The following is a 20,191-nucleotide window of genomic DNA, read 5'->3' as shown; positions in this document are numbered from 1 at the left end:
GTACACGTTCCAATTGACCAAGCCTAATGCTAATTGTTTTGATTCTCAATCCTACTGGGCAATGTTGTCAAAATTGGTTTCAAACTTGAATCGATTTTCAAAAAGATCCAAGAGAATCGGTCAATTTAGTCTAAATCGAAGAGGGTTTAAATGGTCTCAAAAAACATATAAACCAATAAATAAAAATAAAAATGACAAACAATTAAGAAAAGGCATATTTAACCTCAATTCAACTTAAATCGGCCCATGCGGCCTTATTCTCCCAATTCGGATTGAATTGACAGAATTTTTGGAGTAGGGTATCGGCCGATTCAAGCCTGAAGCAATCGATTGAGGCCGGCTCTATTCGATTTTGATAACATTAGGATGTACAAAGATGTGCTGCACATGATATGAGCCCTATATCCCTACTTTATCCTTGCTATAATGAACCTCAATTTCATTCAAACCACAATCTCTTCTTTCCATTCAACTTTTCCTGCAACCGTCGTAATTGAAACTGATGGTTATAAATAATGAAGAAAAATAAAAGTTGCATCCTCTTTCCGTGCTGAAACAAGGATATTTTGGCAGAAAAAGGAGGCAGCAAAAATATCTCGCCGCTTTGAAGGGCATATTGGTGCTCTCACTAAAACCCCAAAAAGAACAAAGCTAAGTATCGGTAGAATTCACATTCACAGAAATGAGTGACAGGTTGGTCATTTAATTAAGAACACTAACCCCATTGTCTCATCTCTCAAGACAAGATTATTGCAAAGTGTCATGTTAAAAAAACCCATGACTCTCTCTCTCTCTCTAGTTGCATGTTTGTTTCCTTTTCCTTATTTCAATGTTGGCTTCAGATGGATTTTTCCTCATAGTTAATTAAAACACTTATTTAGTCTTAATCCTGATATAATTATTTTATTATTTTCTTAAGCCACCTTCTTTACTTTAGAGCAGCCCCCCTCCCTTTAAATACCTCTATCCCGCCTTCCCTTCTGCAGCCCGGTTTATCTAATAAGAATGGAGGCTATCATCCAGACGCATGGGTTCTCCCATCTGCCTTCACACCCAAAAGCCCAGCCTCCCTCAAAGAGGCTGAAAACCAGGCTGAGTTTCAGACCCACCATTCCCATCTGCAATCTTTCATCATTTGAAGGCAAGGGCCTGATAAACTCCTTTCATGGAATCAGAAACAGGGGAAAGGTTCAATCTTTGAGGTCAAGGGATGATGGGAGGCTCCAGATTTGCAGGACAGCAGCATCTGGTGAGGTGTTTGCTGGTGATGGTGGAGGGGAGATTCAGAAACCCAACAAATTCTTGGGGGTGGATGTTGTGACACTGAAGAAAATTATCCCACTTGGGTTGATGTTCTTTTGCATCCTTTTCAACTACACCATCCTCAGGGACACCAAGGATGTGCTTGTGGTGACGGCCAAGGGGAGCAGTGCAGAGATTATCCCCTTCCTGAAGACTTGGGTGAACCTCCCCATGGCTTTTGGGTTCATGATTCTGTACTCTAATCTTGCAAATGTTCTGTCAAAGGAGGCCCTTTTCTACACTGTTATCCTGCCATTCATTGCTTTCTTTGGGATCTTTGGTTTTGTTCTTTATCCACTTAGCAACTATATTCATCCTATAGCTTTGGCTGATAGGATTCTGGAAACACTGGGCCCAAGGTTCCTTGGCCCAATTGCTATTCTTAGGATTTGGAGTTTCTGCCTCTTTTATGTCATGGCTGAGCTTTGGGGTAGTGTGGTTATCTCTGTTCTCTTCTGGGGGTTTGCTAATCAGGTATTATATGTGACCATCTCTTTATCATTTATTGGTCTTGAGTTTTCTTATGGTCTGGTTTGGTTAAAGGGAACTAGAATTCTTTCTTATGTATCTGTTCATCTCGGTTTTTATGGTTTGACACTGAAATCCTAAACCTTCCAGTCTTGGCGTTTCCCTGCTCGTGGAAAGATATGTGGAACGCTTAAATCTTTAGATTTAACTGCTCTTGATAATTTAGTTTGGATCTGATTTACTAATGTTTTCTTATGGTCCTTTGGGTTGGCTTTTTAATTGAACACGTGTACATCCTTTCTCGTTTTATATTCCTTGCTTATTCTTCCTTTTAGCCTCTGTTTTCGTTCTTTGTGAAACGCTTGCTTATGTTATATATTGTGCTTTCTTTGCTGATAGAATTTGCATCTGTTGTTACAGCTTTTTGCCATGGACTGTCTCTTTTTTTTTGTTACATGCCAAATTTGTTAACCTTATATTATATCTTAGAGGAAATTGAAAGCAAATTGGTTTGTGCAATTATTAATGTTTGAAGCTCAATTGGATTCTTCATTCTTTGATTATGTTTGCACAATGTGCATGCCCGTACATCGAAGATATCCTCTGTAGAACTTGGTTTCTTCCTCTGTTTTTCTATTTGATTCTTGGCAATCAAGGATTCTTCTTGTTCTACAGTTTCTATTTCCGTATCATATCTAAATATAGATTACATTTGCTTGCTTCTACTGTGAGCTGAAATTGAGATAGGAGTATCCAAGCAGCATTTGTTGATTATCTTCTCAATGTAGTGTGCTTTATGCATAATCAGTTTGGTGTTGTAGTTAATAATCTAAATCAGGGCGAAGTCGTGTATCTTATTCTCTGGAGTATCTTTACCTGGTACTTGTCTTTTCTTGGGGGTTCATAACTCAAGACCTTGAGAAACAAATTTTAGCCACTGAGACAAAGCAGACATGTATTTTGAGAGATTCATTTTTTTATTTTATCCATAGAAAAATTCAGCATCTACTGTTCAAGTCACAGTGTACTTGACATACCACATGCTATCTCTTTTACTGTTATGATCTACATTTTGAGTGACTAGATGGGTTACAGCAGAATTATAGTTGTCTATGCCTATTCTTTGAAATTGATTTGGAGAAGGCTTACGATAGAGTACCTAGGGACGTTCTCTGGTGGACAATGATGAAGAAAGATGTTTCTCTCAAGTACATTAGTATAATTAAAGATATGTATGAAGGAGTAGTAACCAATGTTCGCACTTGTGGAGGGGTGACAACTAATTTTCCTATAACGGTTGGGTTACATCAAGGATCTGCTTTAAGCCCTTTCCTATTTGCTATAGTGATGGATGAGCTTACGAGATCAATTCAAGAAAATGTGCCGTGGTGTATGTTGTTTGCTGATGATATTGTTTTGATTGATGAGTCTAGAGTTGGGGTTAATGCTAAGTTAGAATTATGGAGATAGACATTGGAAGCAAGAGGTTTTAAGTTGAGTAAGAGTAAGACATAATACATGGAATGTCGATTTAGTAATCAACGAAGTAGTGATGGGAGTGTAGTGAAGCTTGGTGAGCACGAAATACCGGTGGATGATTCTTTCAAATATTTGGGATCTATCATTCAAAAGTATGGAGAAATTGATGGAGATGTAAATCATAGGATAAAGGTTGGGTGGATGAAATGGAAGAGTGCAACTGGAGTGTTGTGCGATCGTAGAATGCCATTGCGGTTGAAGGGAAAGTTTTATAGGACGACTATTAGGCCCGCTTTACTATATAGTACGGAATGTTGGGCTGCCAAGAGACATCATATTCAAAAAATGAGTGTAGCTGAGATGCGTATGCTGAGATGGATGTGTGGAAATACAATAAAAGATAAGATTCGGAACGAGGAGATACGTAAGAAGGTAGGCGTTGCACCCATTGAAAATAAGATGAGAGAGAATCGTTTACGATGGTTTGGACATATTCGACGAAGGCCTAATGATGCTCCAGTTAGAAGGGTGGAGAAATAGGAAAATATATTAGTTAAAAGAGGTCGGAGTAGGCCTAGGAAGACATGGATGGAGGTGATAAGAAAGGATATGAATGCTTTGAACCTCACCGAGGACATGTCATTGGATAGAAATGAATAGAGGAGAAGGATTCATGTGGAAGACCCATAATGATTTTCTTTGTTGGTTCATATCGCCGACCCCAATTGTTTTGGGATGAAGGCGTAGTTGTTGTTGTTGTTGTATGCCTATTCTTTGAAATGTGATTTGTCATTATCTTAGATATAGAACAATTGTCTTGTGCTGTTAGACAGTGTCTTGTTTTATCATGTGTTTATCCTGACATCAACTTTTTCAAGTGCTTCTCTTCTTTTTATCAACGTCTTAGCCTTTGCTTACCACCTTCCTAATTTGCGTTGCTTCTTGTAGGCCCTTCTAAAATTTTCATCTCCTGCCTTGTCAAATTGAATTGCTCATACTCCAAAGGATGCCTAAAAAATAGTTGCATGATAAATATCCTTTGCTTGTGAGTTGTGACTTCTGGTTTTATTTGAGTAAATCTTTTGTTCTATCTCGCATCAATTTCTTTCCTCTGTTTATTTTCTCCTAAATATGGAGCTTTTTTATGTGAGACATTCTTTCCAGGAGAAATATTTTCATATAAGAATTTCATATACTCAACTATAGAACACAGAATGTTGTTTGAGGGTGGGATTTTATTAGTATAACACCCTCTACAAGCTGAATTTTGGATACGTGATTCAGTTGTCTGCCATTTTTTTTTGTTCACAGCTTCTTCTCAGCACCTGTAAGACTCAGCTTAGATGTGCAAGTACAATATGTTATGGTACGGTGCTGTTCATGTATATAAGATGAAATGACTCTTCAAGCCTCATGAATTAAGGCAGTTTTTTGACAATTGCTTCTCACTTCACTCTTCATGTATCACTTTCTTGCACCAAATTTAATTACACTATGATCTATCTTGATTTACTGTCATCCACAGACACTAATGTCAGTCCCATAATTATATCATGGGATTTTTTTGCAAGAATTTTTGAAAGTTGTTTTTCTTGAGGAAAATGTCAATGATCTTTTAAAAAATATGTTTAGATTGGGTTGAGTGCTGATATTTGGCATGTATGATGTGTTCCTAGGTGAGTTTGCATTCATGGCCTGGCCATATAGAGATAAGATTGTGAGAAACTGTGATTTTCAGATTTGCATGTTTTCCTTTTTCATGAAGCTCCTAATCATCATCCATTTTCTAAGGCACCATCACTACATTCTTGGATGGAGCATTTTATCTTCTTCTCACCAATTTTTGATGTTAGAATGTGCAGGTGTCTTATCTCCTATGCATGGGTGATGATGATAGGCTAATGATGAAGTTCCCCATTTTTCTTCACTGTAGGTTGTTAGCCTCATAGATTCAGGGTGTGTTTGTCTGCCACGGAAGCGTCATCCATGGAAATAAAGTCAACCTCCCCCCCCCCAAACGGGAAACCTTTCAGCAGAAAGGGGGGTCCTTGCCTTGAAACAAGGGCCTCTTTCCTTGAGGAAAGAGGTTCCTCTGTTTGTGTGGCCACTGTTGGGCCTGCAGAAATGCATGGGGCCCCGTGCATTCGGTGGAAAGCTCAGACTTTCTGTGGCACATAAACGTGCCCTCAATGATAAAGCATTGTCAAGGAGCTCATTTGGTCACTGTTCTAAGCGAGTTCATTTGGTTGTCATCCTAATGTTTATCAGATTATTTTGTGCATGAAGACAGATCCTGGTTGTGAATGATATTTTTTCTCATTTTCAACCCTTCAGTTTATTTCATATGAAGATGATCAGGCTTCCACAGATACTCTGCTGATCTCTATGTAAACTTTTTTCCCCATTCAATTTGCTTCATTGTAATCTTTGCTATGTTATCTGTTGCAGATCACTACTGTTGATGAAGCAAAACAGTTTTATCCACTCTTTGGGCTTGGAGCAAATGTTGCTCTTATTTTCTCAGGCCGCACTGTTAAGTATTTCTCAAATCTTCGCAAGAATTTACCCCCAGGCGTTGATGGTTGGGCTATCTCTCTGAAGGGAATGATGGGAATTGTGGTGCTGTTGGGTTTTGTAATATGTGGCATCTACTGGGGAGTGAATACATTTGTTCTGACTGACCCATCCCTTCCCAAGCCTGCTGCTCGTAAGAAAAAGGTGCGTAATTCTTTTGTTTTTACTCGTGTTTTAATCCTTTGCCTTTTAGTCAGCACATGATGTTACAAGTTGGTTATTCATTGTTGCAGGAAAAACCCAAATTGGGCATGATGGAAAGTATGAAATTTTTGCTATCCTCGAGGTACGTGAGAGATCTTGCTACCCTGGTTGTTGCCTATGGCATCAGCATCAACCTTGTTGAGGTTACCTGGAAATCAAAGCTCAAGGCCCAGGTAAACATCTGTTTGGTAGCCTTCTTTCTCGTTTCTTCTCAATTTCATTGTTTAATAGTCTCTCATGTGAAACGTGCAGTATCCTAGCCCAAACGAGTACTCGTCTTTCATGGGTGACTTCTCAACCTTGACAGGAATTGCTACTTTCACCATGATGCTACTCAGCCGGGTGATCCTCCGCAGATACGGATGGGGAGTCGCCGCCATGATCACACCTACTGTCTTGCTCCTCACAGGAGTTGGTTTCTTCTCTCTTCTTTTATTTGGAGAGCCACTAGTTCCTATGCTTGCACAGTTTGGCTTAACTCCTCTGCTTGCAGCTGTCTATGTGGGTGCCTTGCAAAACATTTTCAGCAAGAGCTCCAAGTACAGCTTATTTGATCCTTGCAAGGAGATGGCCTATATCCCATTGGATGACGAGACCAAGGTGTGTTTACCACAGCCACGTACTGCTCTTTTGGCTCCTCTCTTCTCTCTTTGGGGATGTTTTTATAATTCCTGTCATTCATACAGGTTAAAGGGAAAGCTGCAATCGATGTTGTGTGCAATCCTCTAGGAAAATCTGGTGGTGCTTTGATTCAGCAGTTCATGATTCTCACATTTGGATCTCTTGCTAACTCTACGCCATACCTTGGAGGCATACTGTTGCTGATTGTCCTTGCCTGGTTGGCTGCTGCTCGTTCTTTGGATTCACAGTTCTCGGCTTTGGCAAAGGAAGAATTGCTCCATGCAGCGGCTCCTGTGAAGCAGACTTCAGTAACAAAGGCAGTATCAGAAGATGATGGAAATGGTTCTGTCTCTGGAAAATCACAAGAGCAAATCCATGAGGCCAAGATTGGAAACGGTTTGGGATATAAACCTGTTTTGGGTGAAGATTCTTCTGATGGGTCTGATGAAGGGTCTGGCAGCTCATGTTAAACAAGGATGCTGAGAAGTTAAAGGTTTCCATGGTTGATGATGGTGGCATTGATGTTGATGAAGATGATGAGGTGAAATTTTAGAGGTGAATGAGCGAATATTTGAAGGAGGATATAAGTAGGTATAACAGCAGCAGGTAGGTATTTATCTTTTCTGATAATGAATAAACATGATGCAGGATTTGCATTTGTAGTGGTGCTATTTATTAGTATCTAGCAAAATTTTGACTCGTTTGTAGCAAGAAAGAATACGGAATCGTTTGCCGCGTTGGAATGAATTGAATTTAAATGTTTGTTTTCATGCGGGTCTTAGTTCATGATCATTTAGTTTCATATTTGTTGGTGATCAGTTGGTATGTTGGGGTTTAAAGCAAGCATAATAAGAAACTTACACAGAAGACCTCAGCTGTTATGCATGTCAGGAATATATATAGCAGTGTATCATCAAACACCCAAAATGTCCAATGCAAAATGGATGGTTTTTGTGCTGCTGGTGCGATCAACCGAGATTTTTTTTTTGCGTGAATACACTCTTTAGTGGCGGTCTAAGATTGCCGCTAAAGATCGGTGAAAATTAGTTATCATATTTTCAGTTCTCATATTCTAGTGACTATATATAATTCTTTAAAAGTGTCTATGTACATCCAAATATTTTAATCTAATGCATGTTATGGCTGTGGAGATCACATATACAGTTAAGTCCACAGAACATTCAATAGAAACATTTTAAATACACGGTGATGGATCATATTTCAAATCACATCATTTCACAATCAACAACATGGCATACAGCAGGATATGAATCAACAAAACAATCATGAAAGACAATTGATCAAAACATAAACAGGGAGCAAACATGTCGATATCTGCATAATACAAAAATCCAGACACATGCAAATGAACAAACATATGTATAGAACATAATATAAACAACAAAAACATGTTAATATTATCTAATAGGCTAAAGCGTACAAAAGTACTCTCTTTAGAGAAGATTCGCACTCACATACGGTGTAAGTAGGGCCCGACGTCCTTCCTCCAGGATATAATAGCCTCGACGATCAGGATCGGTGTACTTCGATGATAGATCGTTCTTCGAAAATAACTTCTCGTAACCGCTGTTGCAAAAGACTCCTTTCTGGAAAAACTCAGGAGAGCGAGAGAGAGAACAACAGGAAGTGAGAAAACACAGAGTCAGACTTCCTCTGTATTCTGAGTATATCGTAACCCCAGCCCTCACCACGTTTTTATAACCCATGAACGGTTACAAAAATGCATAAGGGACCCATTACGGAATTCGAGGAGTCGTGACCCATTAACGGACTTATCCGTTATCATTTCTCATAACCTAAATCTAACCCAAATAAAATAGAAAATCGGGGCAAAAAGAACATTGGACTCTGATAGGATATGGCCCTAAAGGGTCAATTACCTGAACCCGAACCGACTCGGCTCGACTCGGCTCGACTCGGCACGGCACGGCAGGCACATGCGTGTGTGTGGTAGTCGTCCCAACCCCTTGTTCTTTGGAACAAGTGTTAGAGTCTCCATATAGGTTATAAAGCCCATAACTTTCTTGAAACTCTTCAATATGAGACTATTCAACATCAAGTTCAAACATACTCCAAAAGGAGTGGTCCCCAAAGTTTTCCATTATTTGAATTCCCTCATCTCCTCTTTCTACATCCAACATTCCCCCATAAATTCAAAGAATGAAAACAGGAGAAAACCAAGATGCAATATATGATAATCTACAGCAGGACATATCATGCTTTCAGTAATGGTACCTTCCGGTTTGAACCACTACCTTAGTTGACTAACTTTATCCCCATAGGAACTATGTGAACTAAAGTCTTGAACTTGAATATTTGGTGTAAGAGTATCCATTAGCAACAACACGATAAAGGTTTTGGTTGTAATCTTTAGGGGCGGCGCATTAAAGGCCATGCGTCCGAATCCTGTTTCATGAGTGACTTCAGGAATAACCCAATTCCTTAAACTGCGGCCACACAGTCACACTCACATATGTGGACTTCTCCAGAGATGTACTGCTAACATCTCGCCTAGAAGACTTTGAACCCATTAAGAGTTTTAACTCTTCCTTAACTTGCAGCAACAACACATTTTTAGAGTAATTAGGAGAACATACACAGATACATAGTATCACATTAATAAGGTGCTATCCACTTCACCCTACAGTTTGTTATTACTACATTGAACCTACTTTGTGAGATCTTTACCCAGATAGGTTGGGTTGCTACTTTAGATGAACTACTGATGAGTTTCAGTCTCATCCCATCTCTATATTTTAGGACTAATGACTTATCTAGTCCTTTCGTTAATGGATCAACTGTGTTCTCTTTGGATCCAACATAGTCCACAACAACCACTAACTGAGACACCAGTTCCTTTACAAATTTTATTCAGACTTCAATGTGTCTTTTCTGATTTTGATTATATTTTGTACTTTTGATTTTTGTAATTGTGGCCATATTGTTATAGTGCATAGATATTGCAGAAATTAGTTTGCTCATTAAAGGAAGTTTCTCAAAAAGTCCCTTTAACCATTTAGCTTCCAATCCTGTGATATCTAAAGCACAAAGTTCATCCTCAAAAGTAGACTGTGATAAGATGGTCTGCTTTACTGATCTCCAAGCGACTGCGCCGTCACCCAAGGTAAATACATACCCTGTTACGTTATAACTCCCAGAGTTCATGGCTATCCAACTCGCATCACTATATCCCTCAAGTACAACAAAGAATCTCTTGTAATGCAAACTCAATTAAATAGTTTCTTTCAGGTATCTAAGTACCCTATCCAATGCCTTTCAATGAATGCGATTTAGACAACTTGTGTATCTACTTAATTTTGTCACGGAGAACGAAATATCCGGTCTTGTGCAATTTGCAAGATACATCAAACTTTCAATAATCTGAGAATACCTTGATTGACCTTACAGATGTGATTTGATTATGATGCATGGATAAGTTTTTATAAGATTCAAAAATCAATGGTCTACAATTGTCATAAATTTTTTAGGTTACAAATACCAAATTTTCATCTAAAATGCATGATCCAACTGTCAATTTCTAGTAAATCAATTATATTGAACACATATGTAAGGTTGAAATTTTAAAAAAATATAAAAAAAATCTTGGTTTGTAGGGTTGGTACATTTTCTTTTTTTTCTCTCTTTCTTATATATATATATATATATATATATATATATATATATATATATATATATATATATAACAAAGAATTTGTAGCTATAAAATTACAAATAAGCCAACCTCATAAACCACGCCAATTGCACCTAAACTAAATCTCCTTATCTTGCTAAAGCTTGATTTATTCTTCACTAGGGATCACAGTGGACCGAGGGAAAACGGGATCTCGCCCCGCTTGGACTAGGGATGGAGGTTAAAATCAAAACCCATGCGGGGATAGACTTACTCTTGCCCCACCCTACCCCGTCTTCGATCCCTAATCTTCGTTTAAAAAAAATTATTATTATACCTTTATACATATAAAATCCTATATATATATATATATATATATATATATATATATATATATATATATATATAACCTTGACATAAAACTCTTTCTCGAATCTCTCCTCTCTTTTCCCTAACGAGTTGTGTGAACTCTCATTTTCTCCTCTCCTTCTAACAGCGGAAGGCCACAATGCAGAAAAACCAAAAAAACAGGGCTCAGCTCCGCCTGATGGAGAACATGAAATGGGGATTGAACCAAGGATAAATGTTAAAATCAAAACCCGTGTGAGGGGATGAATGTCAAAATTTTGACATGGAGGGAGGGTGAAGACCTTGTTCCCCACCCTGGTCCAGTGTCATCTCTATTCTTCACCTCAAACTTTTAGTGTTCTCACTTTGTGCATACATTTGTTTTTTTTTTTTGATATGATTTTACCTTGTTTTATAAAAAAAAGAAAGGAAAAAGATAAAGAGAAAGATAATTATTTTTCTATTCATTTGATGTGATTTTACTTGTTTTATATTATCATGTAAAAATAAAAAAGAAATAAAAGGAGAGAGAGAGAGAGAGAGTCCAACTCTAACCAAACATGTCTGATAGCATGCCCTTAGTGGACCCCGCAGGCCCAAGTAAAATATCTCACCAACGTTCCAAAATGTTGCAAAACGTAGGGGAAAAGGGGAGAACATAAGGCCCCAAGAGGCAAGACTTTTTGGACCACAATGGCACATAATTTTCAGTATTTTCATCGAAACATCCAAGTCTCGAACACAATCTATAAAAAGCTACCAAGTTTTTTTCGCACACTGTTATGGTTTGATAATTTTCTTTATAAGCGCCCCCTAGTACTTGTTTTGCATGCGGTGGTGAAGTCCAATGGTGGCTAGATAAAGGGCCATAAAGATGGAGAAATTTGAGAATCATTCTTGTAGGCACTAGACTTTGTTGGTGATGCTCCCACACTACATATCCCGTTTATTGTAAGGTAAATCTTATGCCACGTTGATAGTAAATGCTTGTATGAGGTTTTGAGGGGATTTTTTTTCGTAAAACCTATGAAGGGTCCAGGGGTTGCTTATGCAACTTTAACGTTGGTCAGAGGATCTTTTCTAAAAGTTAAGTATAGGGGCTGCCTGTAATATGATATATATATATATATATATATATATATATATATATATATATATATATATATATATATATATATATATATATATATATATATATAGAGAGAGAGAGAGAGAGAGAGAGAGAGAGAGAGAGAGAGAGAGAGAGTTTATTTGAACTTAATTTAGCTGCATTTCATTTGGCAGTCCCTCTAGAAACCACTAGAGTCTGATTTGTAACCCGTTTCTAAACCCACGAAGACTTATTTAATGAGCCATGAACGGAGATACAATAGTAATATACAGAGAGAGAGAGAGAGAGACGAACTATAACCATCAACATTACGAAACGAAAACAGGTTCAACCAACATTGAACCTATCGGGTAACCAAGCACGGGACCAAGACATGCCAAGGAGCCCCAAAAAAGGAAAAGAGAAAAGTAGAGATGCAAGGATGAAAAGGAAGAAAGAAACAAGAAACAAAAACAGTTAGTCGACGAGCATCACCCTGGATCATGACTGGTCCCTGGAGGCGGATGAAGCTGCAGATCAGGGATGTTGATGCGGAGAATGGCGTATACGTCCGCCAAAATAAGGTTCACCATTTTGTTGAACACTGCCGGAATTTGCCGAAAAATAGCGTTGTTACGAGTCATCCATACAGCCCACCATGACGAGAGAAGCCAAGTTCGCCAAATAATATGCCATTTGTTGCAATGACGAACTGGTTGAGGACCCCACAACAAATCGTTGGCGAACGATTTCTGGCGCACGCTGACCCCCGACTTATTCCAAGTCACCTTAAAGATGTTTTGAAAAACAGAGCACTCCCAAAAAAGGTGAAAGGCAGATTCTTCAGCCGCCTCACACAACACACATTTACTCGGCAGATGAAATCCGATGGATTTGAGGAAGTTGTCAGTCTGCACCCGATCGTGTAAGATTAGCCAAGCCAGAAAACATGATCTCGGAGTGGGACCCTTGCCCCAGATCAGGTTCGTCGGGAACCGGTCCACCCCCGACGGAAGGAGAGCAAGGTAGCCTTCTTTTGAGCAGAAAGATCCGTTCAGAGCAAGGTTACGACCAAAGAACTGAGACTGCGAGTCAACATTGCCATTATGAGACAGAACTGCAGACCATGCTTGGATCCATGATCGCCGAAGCTTTGACATAGTTCGTTGACGCACGCTTGTGGCCCCCACCAATGATTCCACTCCACCGTATTTAGCTAGAAGCACGCTTGCACACGGAGACCCAGGTTGGTGTGCAAGCCAGCTCTACTTCACGACAAGAATCATACTCCTCAGCCGAGGATCCTTGATTCCCAACCCCCCCTATTTGGGGGTAGACGAAGAGTGTCCCACCCTATTAGGTGGCGCTTGTTTTTGGGACCTCACCCAGACCACAGGAAGTGCGTCACTACTTGAGCTATCTTCTTACTAACCCCCATAGGCATCAGGAACATAGACATAAAAAATTCTGGCATAGCAGAAAGGACGTGCTTGATGAGAGTTAGTCTACCCGTGATAGAAAGGTAAGACGCTTGCCAGCCCGATTTTTTTTTCTGAACCCTTTGGATAGTAGAGCTCCAGGATGTCGTTGATACACGACTGATTTGAAGCGGCAGACCCAGATAAGAAAAAGAGTTATCCGAAACCGAGCATCCGAATATCCGCTGGCCCATGTCCAACATTGATTTAGGGGCGTTGACCATGGATAGACAACACTTTTCGTAGTTAAAGGATAGACCTGACATCGATTGGAAAAAAAGAAGGACAAGCTTGAATCTTAACATTTGTTGAATGGAGGCCCTTCCGAAGATAATTATGTCATCAACGTAGGTCAGGATCTGACTACGACACTCTTGAATACCGAGAGGTTCAATTAGATCACACTCCACTGCCCTCTTAACCAAAACTATCAGGCCTTCAGAGACGACGTTAAAGAGTAACAGAGACAGAGGACATCCTTGTCGAAGACCACGACCAAGTTTAAACCGTTTTCCCTTGACCCCATTGATCTGAAGCTGTGATTGGGCATTGGTAACCAGCTCATGCACCTAGCTAGAGAAACGCCTACCGAAGCCCAAGTTTGCCAATATGTTGAAGAGGAACGACCAATGAACCGAGTCGTAGGCTTTATGAAAGTCAAGCTTCAGGGTGAAGAAGGCCCCCCCACTGATCTTGAGAGAGTGCAACACTTCTGTGGCCAAAATGAAGGAATGTTGAAGTCTTCTGTTAGGAATGAAGGCGAACTGAGCCTCCGAAAAAATCTTAGGAGCAATTGACCGCATCCTGTTAGCTAAGACCTTGGCGATAATGCGATATAAACTCCCTAACACTGATATAGGTCTAAACCGCGAGATATCTGATGCGGCTTCCTCCTTAGGAATAAGCGACACAATTGCTAGGTGAGAATGAACCGGTAATCGGCCATTTCGATGAAACTCGGCGAAGACACTAAGAATGTCACTCTTAACACATTACCAGAATATGCGAAAGAAATCCACAGGATACCCATCAAATCCTGGAGCTTTCCACCCAGACGACTCCCGCACCGCCGAGACGATTTCATCTTCGGAGAACAATCCCTGAATCGAGTTGGATAACGCTCGATCCATGGACAAAAATAAAGTTGAACCCATATTGCCACCTACAGTTTGGTTGCAGGAATATAGGTTAGGAAAATAGTTGGAGACAACATTGATTACCTGATCGCCCGAAAAGGAGACACCATTGATATACAAAGAGTGAATCACATGTCTTCGATGCCTGTGAGACGCTAAAGAATGAAAGAACCTTGTATTCCCGTCACCCGCTTTAAGCCAAGTCACCCTTGACCGCTGCTTCCAACGAATCTCATCTTTTAGACGCCACGATTGCACTAGAAGAGTCAGCTCGGCCGATCTAGCATTGAGACTTTCAATATCTGATGCATTCATATAGGGCGTATCCAAGAGAGACTGATTGATAGAGGCCAGCTCTCGCTCCCAATCCCCCAGATTTTGGAATTTGCTTATTCTATTGGAGATAAGCCAAGATTTGATATCGCGGGATAGACAAAAAAGCTTAACCATACATCTTGTAGCCACCCGGACTGCAAAGCAAGGTCTACTCCAAGATTGATGGACTAACGACTCGAATCCCGCCTCCTTAAGCCACCATTGCTCAAATCTAAAGGATCTGTCGCCGGAGAAGCCTTGACCCCATCGGATAACAATCTGACTATGGTCTGAGACAGATGGTGGAAGAAGGCAACAAGAGATGTCATTAATAGAACTCAGCAGCTCTGACGAAACGAGCACCCTGTCTAGCAGACGGAAGCACGGAGTAGATCGTCGATTGGACCACGAGAAAGCTTCACCAACATGGGGAACATGGTACAACTGGTTCATCTGAATAAAGTTTTGGAAGCCCCTCATTGAAGCCGAGAAATTATCCAGGATGCTAGAATCGATAGGAGACATAAGGCAATTGAAATCTCCCATGATAATATGTTGGTCCCCGAATGAAGCAATTACCCTGCTTAAGTCCAACCAAAACTCCTCCCGATGGCTTTGACGGTGGGGACCATACACCATAGTGACCACTGCTGGAATAGTCTTAGGAAGTAAGGGAAGAGTGATGGATATGGAAAACGTACCTTCGTCCACCTGTTGTAAGGCTAGAGAATGCTTCCCGAGGATGAGGATGCCTCCCGCATATTGAGTCGCAGGCTTGAAGAAGAAATCTGCACCATGCCAGATATCGGAGACGACAGAGCTCGAGATATCTGCCATCTTCGTTTCACAAAGTGCAATTAAATCGGGCTTTTCTTGACGAATCCAACTTGCCAGGAAAAGACGTTTGGTGGGGCAATTCAATCCCCGAATATTCCAACATAAAATCTTCATAACTGAAAGTCCGGAAATACCCGAGGCGTGCGGATCCTCACAGACCGCCTAGGAGAGACCCCAGACTCGCCGGATGGAGATAGCGAAGGTCGACGACGTCTCCTAATTGGGAGACCACCCCACCCAGGATGAGATAACCCCTCGACCGAAGGAGATGGGGTGTTGATGCACGAGATACGCCCATCATCCGCGACCAAGGTTGGTAAACGATCTGCGATCGCGGCCAAGGACTTACGCAAAACTGAATCGACGTAGAGCAGTTGTGCTTGGGAAAGCGCAAACTTGAGCCGCCGAGCTGCATCACCCACCGACAGACCCAAAAAGGATGAGAGTTGACCACTCATAGATGACGAACCCACAATTGACGGATAGACCAAGTTTGGGGAGCCCTCCAGGCCTGCGAAGACGCCCTCCCGGATGAAAGAGGAGGTGTTCACTGCAAACGGAACCCTGCAATACACAGCTAACAAAGGGGCACTCACCAAACTGATGGATACCAGGCGAATCGGGCAGTCGATGCACTTGATTGAGATAGACGAAACCAAGACTGAAAGGCTATCAACCAGCTTGAAGAAGAAACACTGACGGATCGGGATTCCGATAATAGGCGATCCGTGGGTCCGAGCAAGGAGAGAGTCCTCCGAGAGATTAGACCTCTTTCGCGAGAGAGGCCCAAACTCAAATGGCCCATAGGTCGAAGCAAACGAAATAGAGGATGTTGCAACTGCCGAGGGGCAGAGAGAATCCTTAGACGCCAAGGCGACACCTGACGGTCCCCGATCCCCATCAAGCTCGAAGAAAGGATCCACCAAAAGGTTCCGCAACAACAAAGCCCAAGACTCAGACCACCCGGGAAGCCACGACCGCCAACATCTTCCTGACCGTGGCCAAGATGCCTCGTCACACCCGCCATTCCACCTGAAAACCCGCCCCACTTCGAACAACGAGCCCAAAAAGGAAGATACTACAGATGATGATGTGGATGCCAGCAGACTCGCACCCCAAGGCTGCAAAAAGCCCCCTGCCGACACAGATACACAAACACCGCCAAGGAGCCGCGGTAGCCCGAACCCCAACGCCCCCGAAGGAGAGCAAGATGACGACAACAGACGAAGAAAATCCTTGCTCACCCAAGAAGACCTCGCAACGTCGGTAAAGGCCCCCACGCTATCCACCGATCTCCGTACGGCTCGAAAACCGAGTGGCCAGCACGACCACCAAGACAAGAAGAGAGAGAGAGAGAGAGAGAGAGAGAGAGAGAGAGAGAGAGAGAGCTTTAGAAAATTTAGAAGTGCCAGTTGAGTTTGTACATACTGATCCCCTTCTCTTTCCACCCCACCAATAGTTTTCCTCTCCCCCTTGCCAACTTGTATATGAAAGGCCAAATCCGAGTGTGATCTCATCTCTTCTCAAAGGGCATGAAGGTTAATGGCGTGTAGGCTTGAGCCACTACCCTCTTTCTCCTTTCCCCTGATGGGTACTGAAGGAGAAGAGACGGGAAAACAGGCAAGATGGAGAAGCCATTAACAAATCCTTCCACCTTTACAAGGATTTCTACTCCAACCCGCCTTTGCTGTTCCCATCGTACGCTTTCCACATGGGTTCCCCTTCATCCACGTCTTCCAACAAGTAGAAGTTAACACAGAGAGCATCAGCAATTTCACTTCCTTTCTCTCTTTATTTTCACATATAGATACACATATTATAGGGTATACATACACACTTTTGAACAGCCATGAAGAGGATGGAAAGCTCAGATTCTTTGGGTGGTTTGCTTCCTATCTGCCCAACTTCAGGTTGGTGGCTGTTTTCCTTGTTAAGTTCATCTATCCCCTTCTCTTTTTCATTTCCTAAACAATATGTTTATGCTGTGATGGAGAGACTACTTTGTTAGTCCTTTGCATGATTGCTGATATGGGTTGTTTGGTTTCTTTTTTGCTGGGTTGGTATGAATTGTTATGTAGAAGAGAAGAGTGGAGGAGGCAACTATGGTAGGGCTTTCCAGAATATTCTGGATGGTTTTGATGAGGATGATTGTGGTGAGGAAGCATGTCAGATTACAGGGAAGAAGAGGCGCCTGGCAGTGGATCAGGTGAAGGCCTTGGAAAAGAATTTTGAGTTGGAGAACAAACTCGAACCCGAGAGGAAAGTGAAGCTTGCAAAGGAGCTAGGCCTGCAGCCTAGACAGGTCGCCATCTGGTTCCAGAACAGGAGAGCCCGTTGGAAAACAAAGCAATTGGAGAGAGACTACAGCATGCTCAAAGCAAACTACGACACTCTCCAGGCCAGTTACGAGTCCCTCCAGAAAGAGGAGGAGTCCCTCGTTCAAGAGGTAAAGGAAAAATCTTCTACAACCCATCTTTCATTACCATGTAGAAAAGGAAACCCGAACCTCCTTCGATTGAGATGACCAGAAGTTCTATTTTGTTGAACATCACAAAAAAAACCACCTTTATTTGTAGGTAAAAACTCTTCACCCACATCTCAGAAACAAGGAAAGAGGGCAACCAGCGTCTCCTCTTGGTGGAATTGTTTAGACATTCTGATTTGTAAGACAACTCTAGACCCAAATTCCCAACGACCAATAAAGAAAAAACAACCAATTTTATTCTTCCTTGGAATCATCAAGAAACTTTGATTTGTAAGAAAACTCTCAAGAACACAAAAAGACAACAGAAACAACAAAACCCATTTCCGCATTTGTTCTATTAGGATCACCAAGATACTCCTGCAGTCTTGTTTTGAAATTCCAATTACCAACAGAGAAAACAACTTTCTTTCTTCCTTGGGATCATCAAAATTTTTTGAAGAAACTTTGATCCGCAAGAAAACTCTCAATCCAAACTCCCAAGAACACCAAAAGAGATCAGAAACAACAAAACCCATTTCCGCATTTGGTCTATTTAAGGATCACCAAGATACTGCTGCAGTCTCGTTTTGAAAGCCAAACTCTCAACCCTCACCTCCCAAAAATAACCAAAAGAAAACCATAAACAAGAGAAACCGTCTCTACCTTTGTTGGAGAATCATCATTCAGAAACTAATCCTGTCATTATGTGTCTATCTTTGCTGAACAATTCAGGTGAGTGAGCTGAAAGTGAAGCTAGAGGACTCTGGCGCCGTCACGATGCACTCCGACACCCAGCAAGAAGAGATCGAAATGATAGGAGAAGAAGAGATGAGAGCAACAGAACAGAGCAACAACAACATGATGTTAGCGAATGAATCCGCAGAGATTAACTCCATCGATCAGAAGCCCATTGTCGACGTTTCTCTCCACGGTGGTGGTTCCATTGTCAATGATGTTAAGGATGGTTCGGATAGCGACTCTAGTGTCATCCTTAACGATGAGAGCAGCCCTCACAAGCACATAGGTGCAGCAGGGATCTTCCCCCAGCAACTCCTCAATCCCCCATTCAAGTTCAACTTCTCTCTCTCTCCATCCCCACCATCATCATCATCACCATCTTCATCTTTCTCCTCCCACAGATCTTTCCATCAATTCCTGAGGATAGACGAGCACAACTTCCTCAATTCAGAGGAGTCTTGCAACTTCTTCAATGACGAGCAGCCCCCCACTCTACCATGGTACTACCCCGATCAATGGGCTTGAGAGAGAGAGAGAGAGAGAGAGAGAGGTTGGAAAAATAATTCCTGGAATCCGGGACAGAGGCAGAAGGGAAGAACATCACCAAACAGCGGTTTTTGTAAAGTTGGCATTATGTATTTATGTTTCTCTTTTTTTTTTCAGCGCTGTACAAAATTTTCCCAAGGGGAAAAAGGCAGTCAGTGAGAATAAATGTGAATAAAGAAAATGTGGTAGATCAATGCCGGGAAATAAATTTCCTCGGAAAACCTACTCTGGTTTGGTTTCTATTTTTCCTTTTCCGGCGAGTTTGTGTTGTTTCCGTTGAGTGGTTGATGTGAGCTATGGTTTCTTCACAATTAATTGTTTTTTAATCCCCTTTTTTATACCACAGTGGCGTTTGTTACCTTTATAGGATTGTTCCGTTGGATTTACTGTGGTATGGAGATGGCATTTTGCGGGTGGCCGCTTGATTACATATTCATGTATTAACCAGCGACGACGTTATAAGTTTATAATGAATGTGTATTGGGAAATGTGTTTATCATTATCTTCCATGGTATTCATGAAATTCTAAGGAAGCCATTTTCCCGTTGCTCATGACTCGTCTCTTTAAGCTAGGGATGATATCACATGTCAACCTTGGGATATTGAAAAGTTGTTACTATTATCAAGGAAAAGCGTTATAATGTAGTACAGGTACCTGGTAGGATTGAACAGTGTTATGGAGGATGATAACTGTTGCATATCATACATTCATCCTAACCATCCAGCAGAACAATTTAGCCATTGATTGGATGGTTAGGATTCAATGTATGATGGAACTCTTCCTATTTCAAATGATGGGATCGTGTTTTTTGATTACTGCCTCTGTCAAACGCAGGGTGACGGAGGAGGAGGTGTCAACCGACAATAGTAGCCGTTTCCATGCTTATAAGGGTGAGAAACAAAAACTTTCTGCGATGCTTGCCCGAAGAAGCTCTTGGC

General features: G+C 41.4%; 2 protein-coding genes across 2 annotated transcripts; both read left to right on the top strand.

Annotated features, from left to right (window-relative positions):
• Positions 1-987: 987 nt before the first annotated feature.
• On the top strand, positions 988-7,416 carry LOC149820426 (ADP,ATP carrier protein 2, chloroplastic-like). Its single transcript, XM_089983604.1, has 5 exons — positions 988-1,776; positions 5,698-5,967; positions 6,057-6,200; positions 6,280-6,627; positions 6,714-7,416. Exons 1-5 carry the CDS (start codon positions 1,006-1,008, stop codon positions 7,116-7,118), a joined length of 1,938 nt encoding a protein of 645 aa, XP_089839730.1. The 5' UTR covers positions 988-1,005; the 3' UTR covers positions 7,119-7,416.
• A 9,490-nt stretch (positions 7,417-16,906) lies between these two features.
• On the top strand, positions 16,907-19,460 carry LOC149820425 (homeobox-leucine zipper protein ATHB-16-like). The gene is made up of 3 exons (XM_089983177.1): positions 16,907-17,414; positions 17,583-17,950; positions 18,701-19,460. Exons 1-3 carry the CDS (start codon positions 17,354-17,356, stop codon positions 19,229-19,231), a joined length of 960 nt encoding a protein of 319 aa, XP_089839303.1. The 5' UTR covers positions 16,907-17,353; the 3' UTR covers positions 19,232-19,460.
• Positions 19,461-20,191: the final 731 nt, after the last annotated feature.

The sequence above is a fragment of the Nuphar pumila genome, chromosome 12 (genome assembly GCF_984573655.1).
Source record: "Nuphar pumila chromosome 12, dmNupPumi1.hap1.1, whole genome shotgun sequence".
Lineage (NCBI taxonomy): Eukaryota > Viridiplantae > Streptophyta > Magnoliopsida > Nymphaeales > Nymphaeaceae > Nuphar > Nuphar pumila.
This window is presented reverse-complemented; position numbering and strand designations above follow the sequence as displayed.

Bases quoted from the DNA above. Each gene is read 5' to 3' on its own strand.
- LOC149820426 (XM_089983604.1), top strand. From the start codon at position 1,006: ATGGAGGCTATCATCCAGACGCATGGGTTCTCCCATCTGCCTTCACAC. The intron at 6,201-6,279 runs GTAAACATCTGT...TGAAACGTGCAG, and splicing joins AATCAAAGCTCAAGGCCCAG to TATCCTAGCCCAAACGAGTA. The intron at 6,628-6,713 runs GTGTGTTTACCA...TCATTCATACAG, and splicing joins CATTGGATGACGAGACCAAG to GTTAAAGGGAAAGCTGCAAT.
- LOC149820425 (XM_089983177.1), top strand. From the start codon at position 17,354: ATGAAGAGGATGGAAAGCTCAGATTCTTTGGGTGGTTTGCTTCCTATC. The intron at 17,415-17,582 runs GTTGGTGGCTGT...ATTGTTATGTAG, and splicing joins TCCTATCTGCCCAACTTCAG to AAGAGAAGAGTGGAGGAGGC. The intron at 17,951-18,700 runs GTAAAGGAAAAA...TGAACAATTCAG, and splicing joins AGGAGTCCCTCGTTCAAGAG to GTGAGTGAGCTGAAAGTGAA.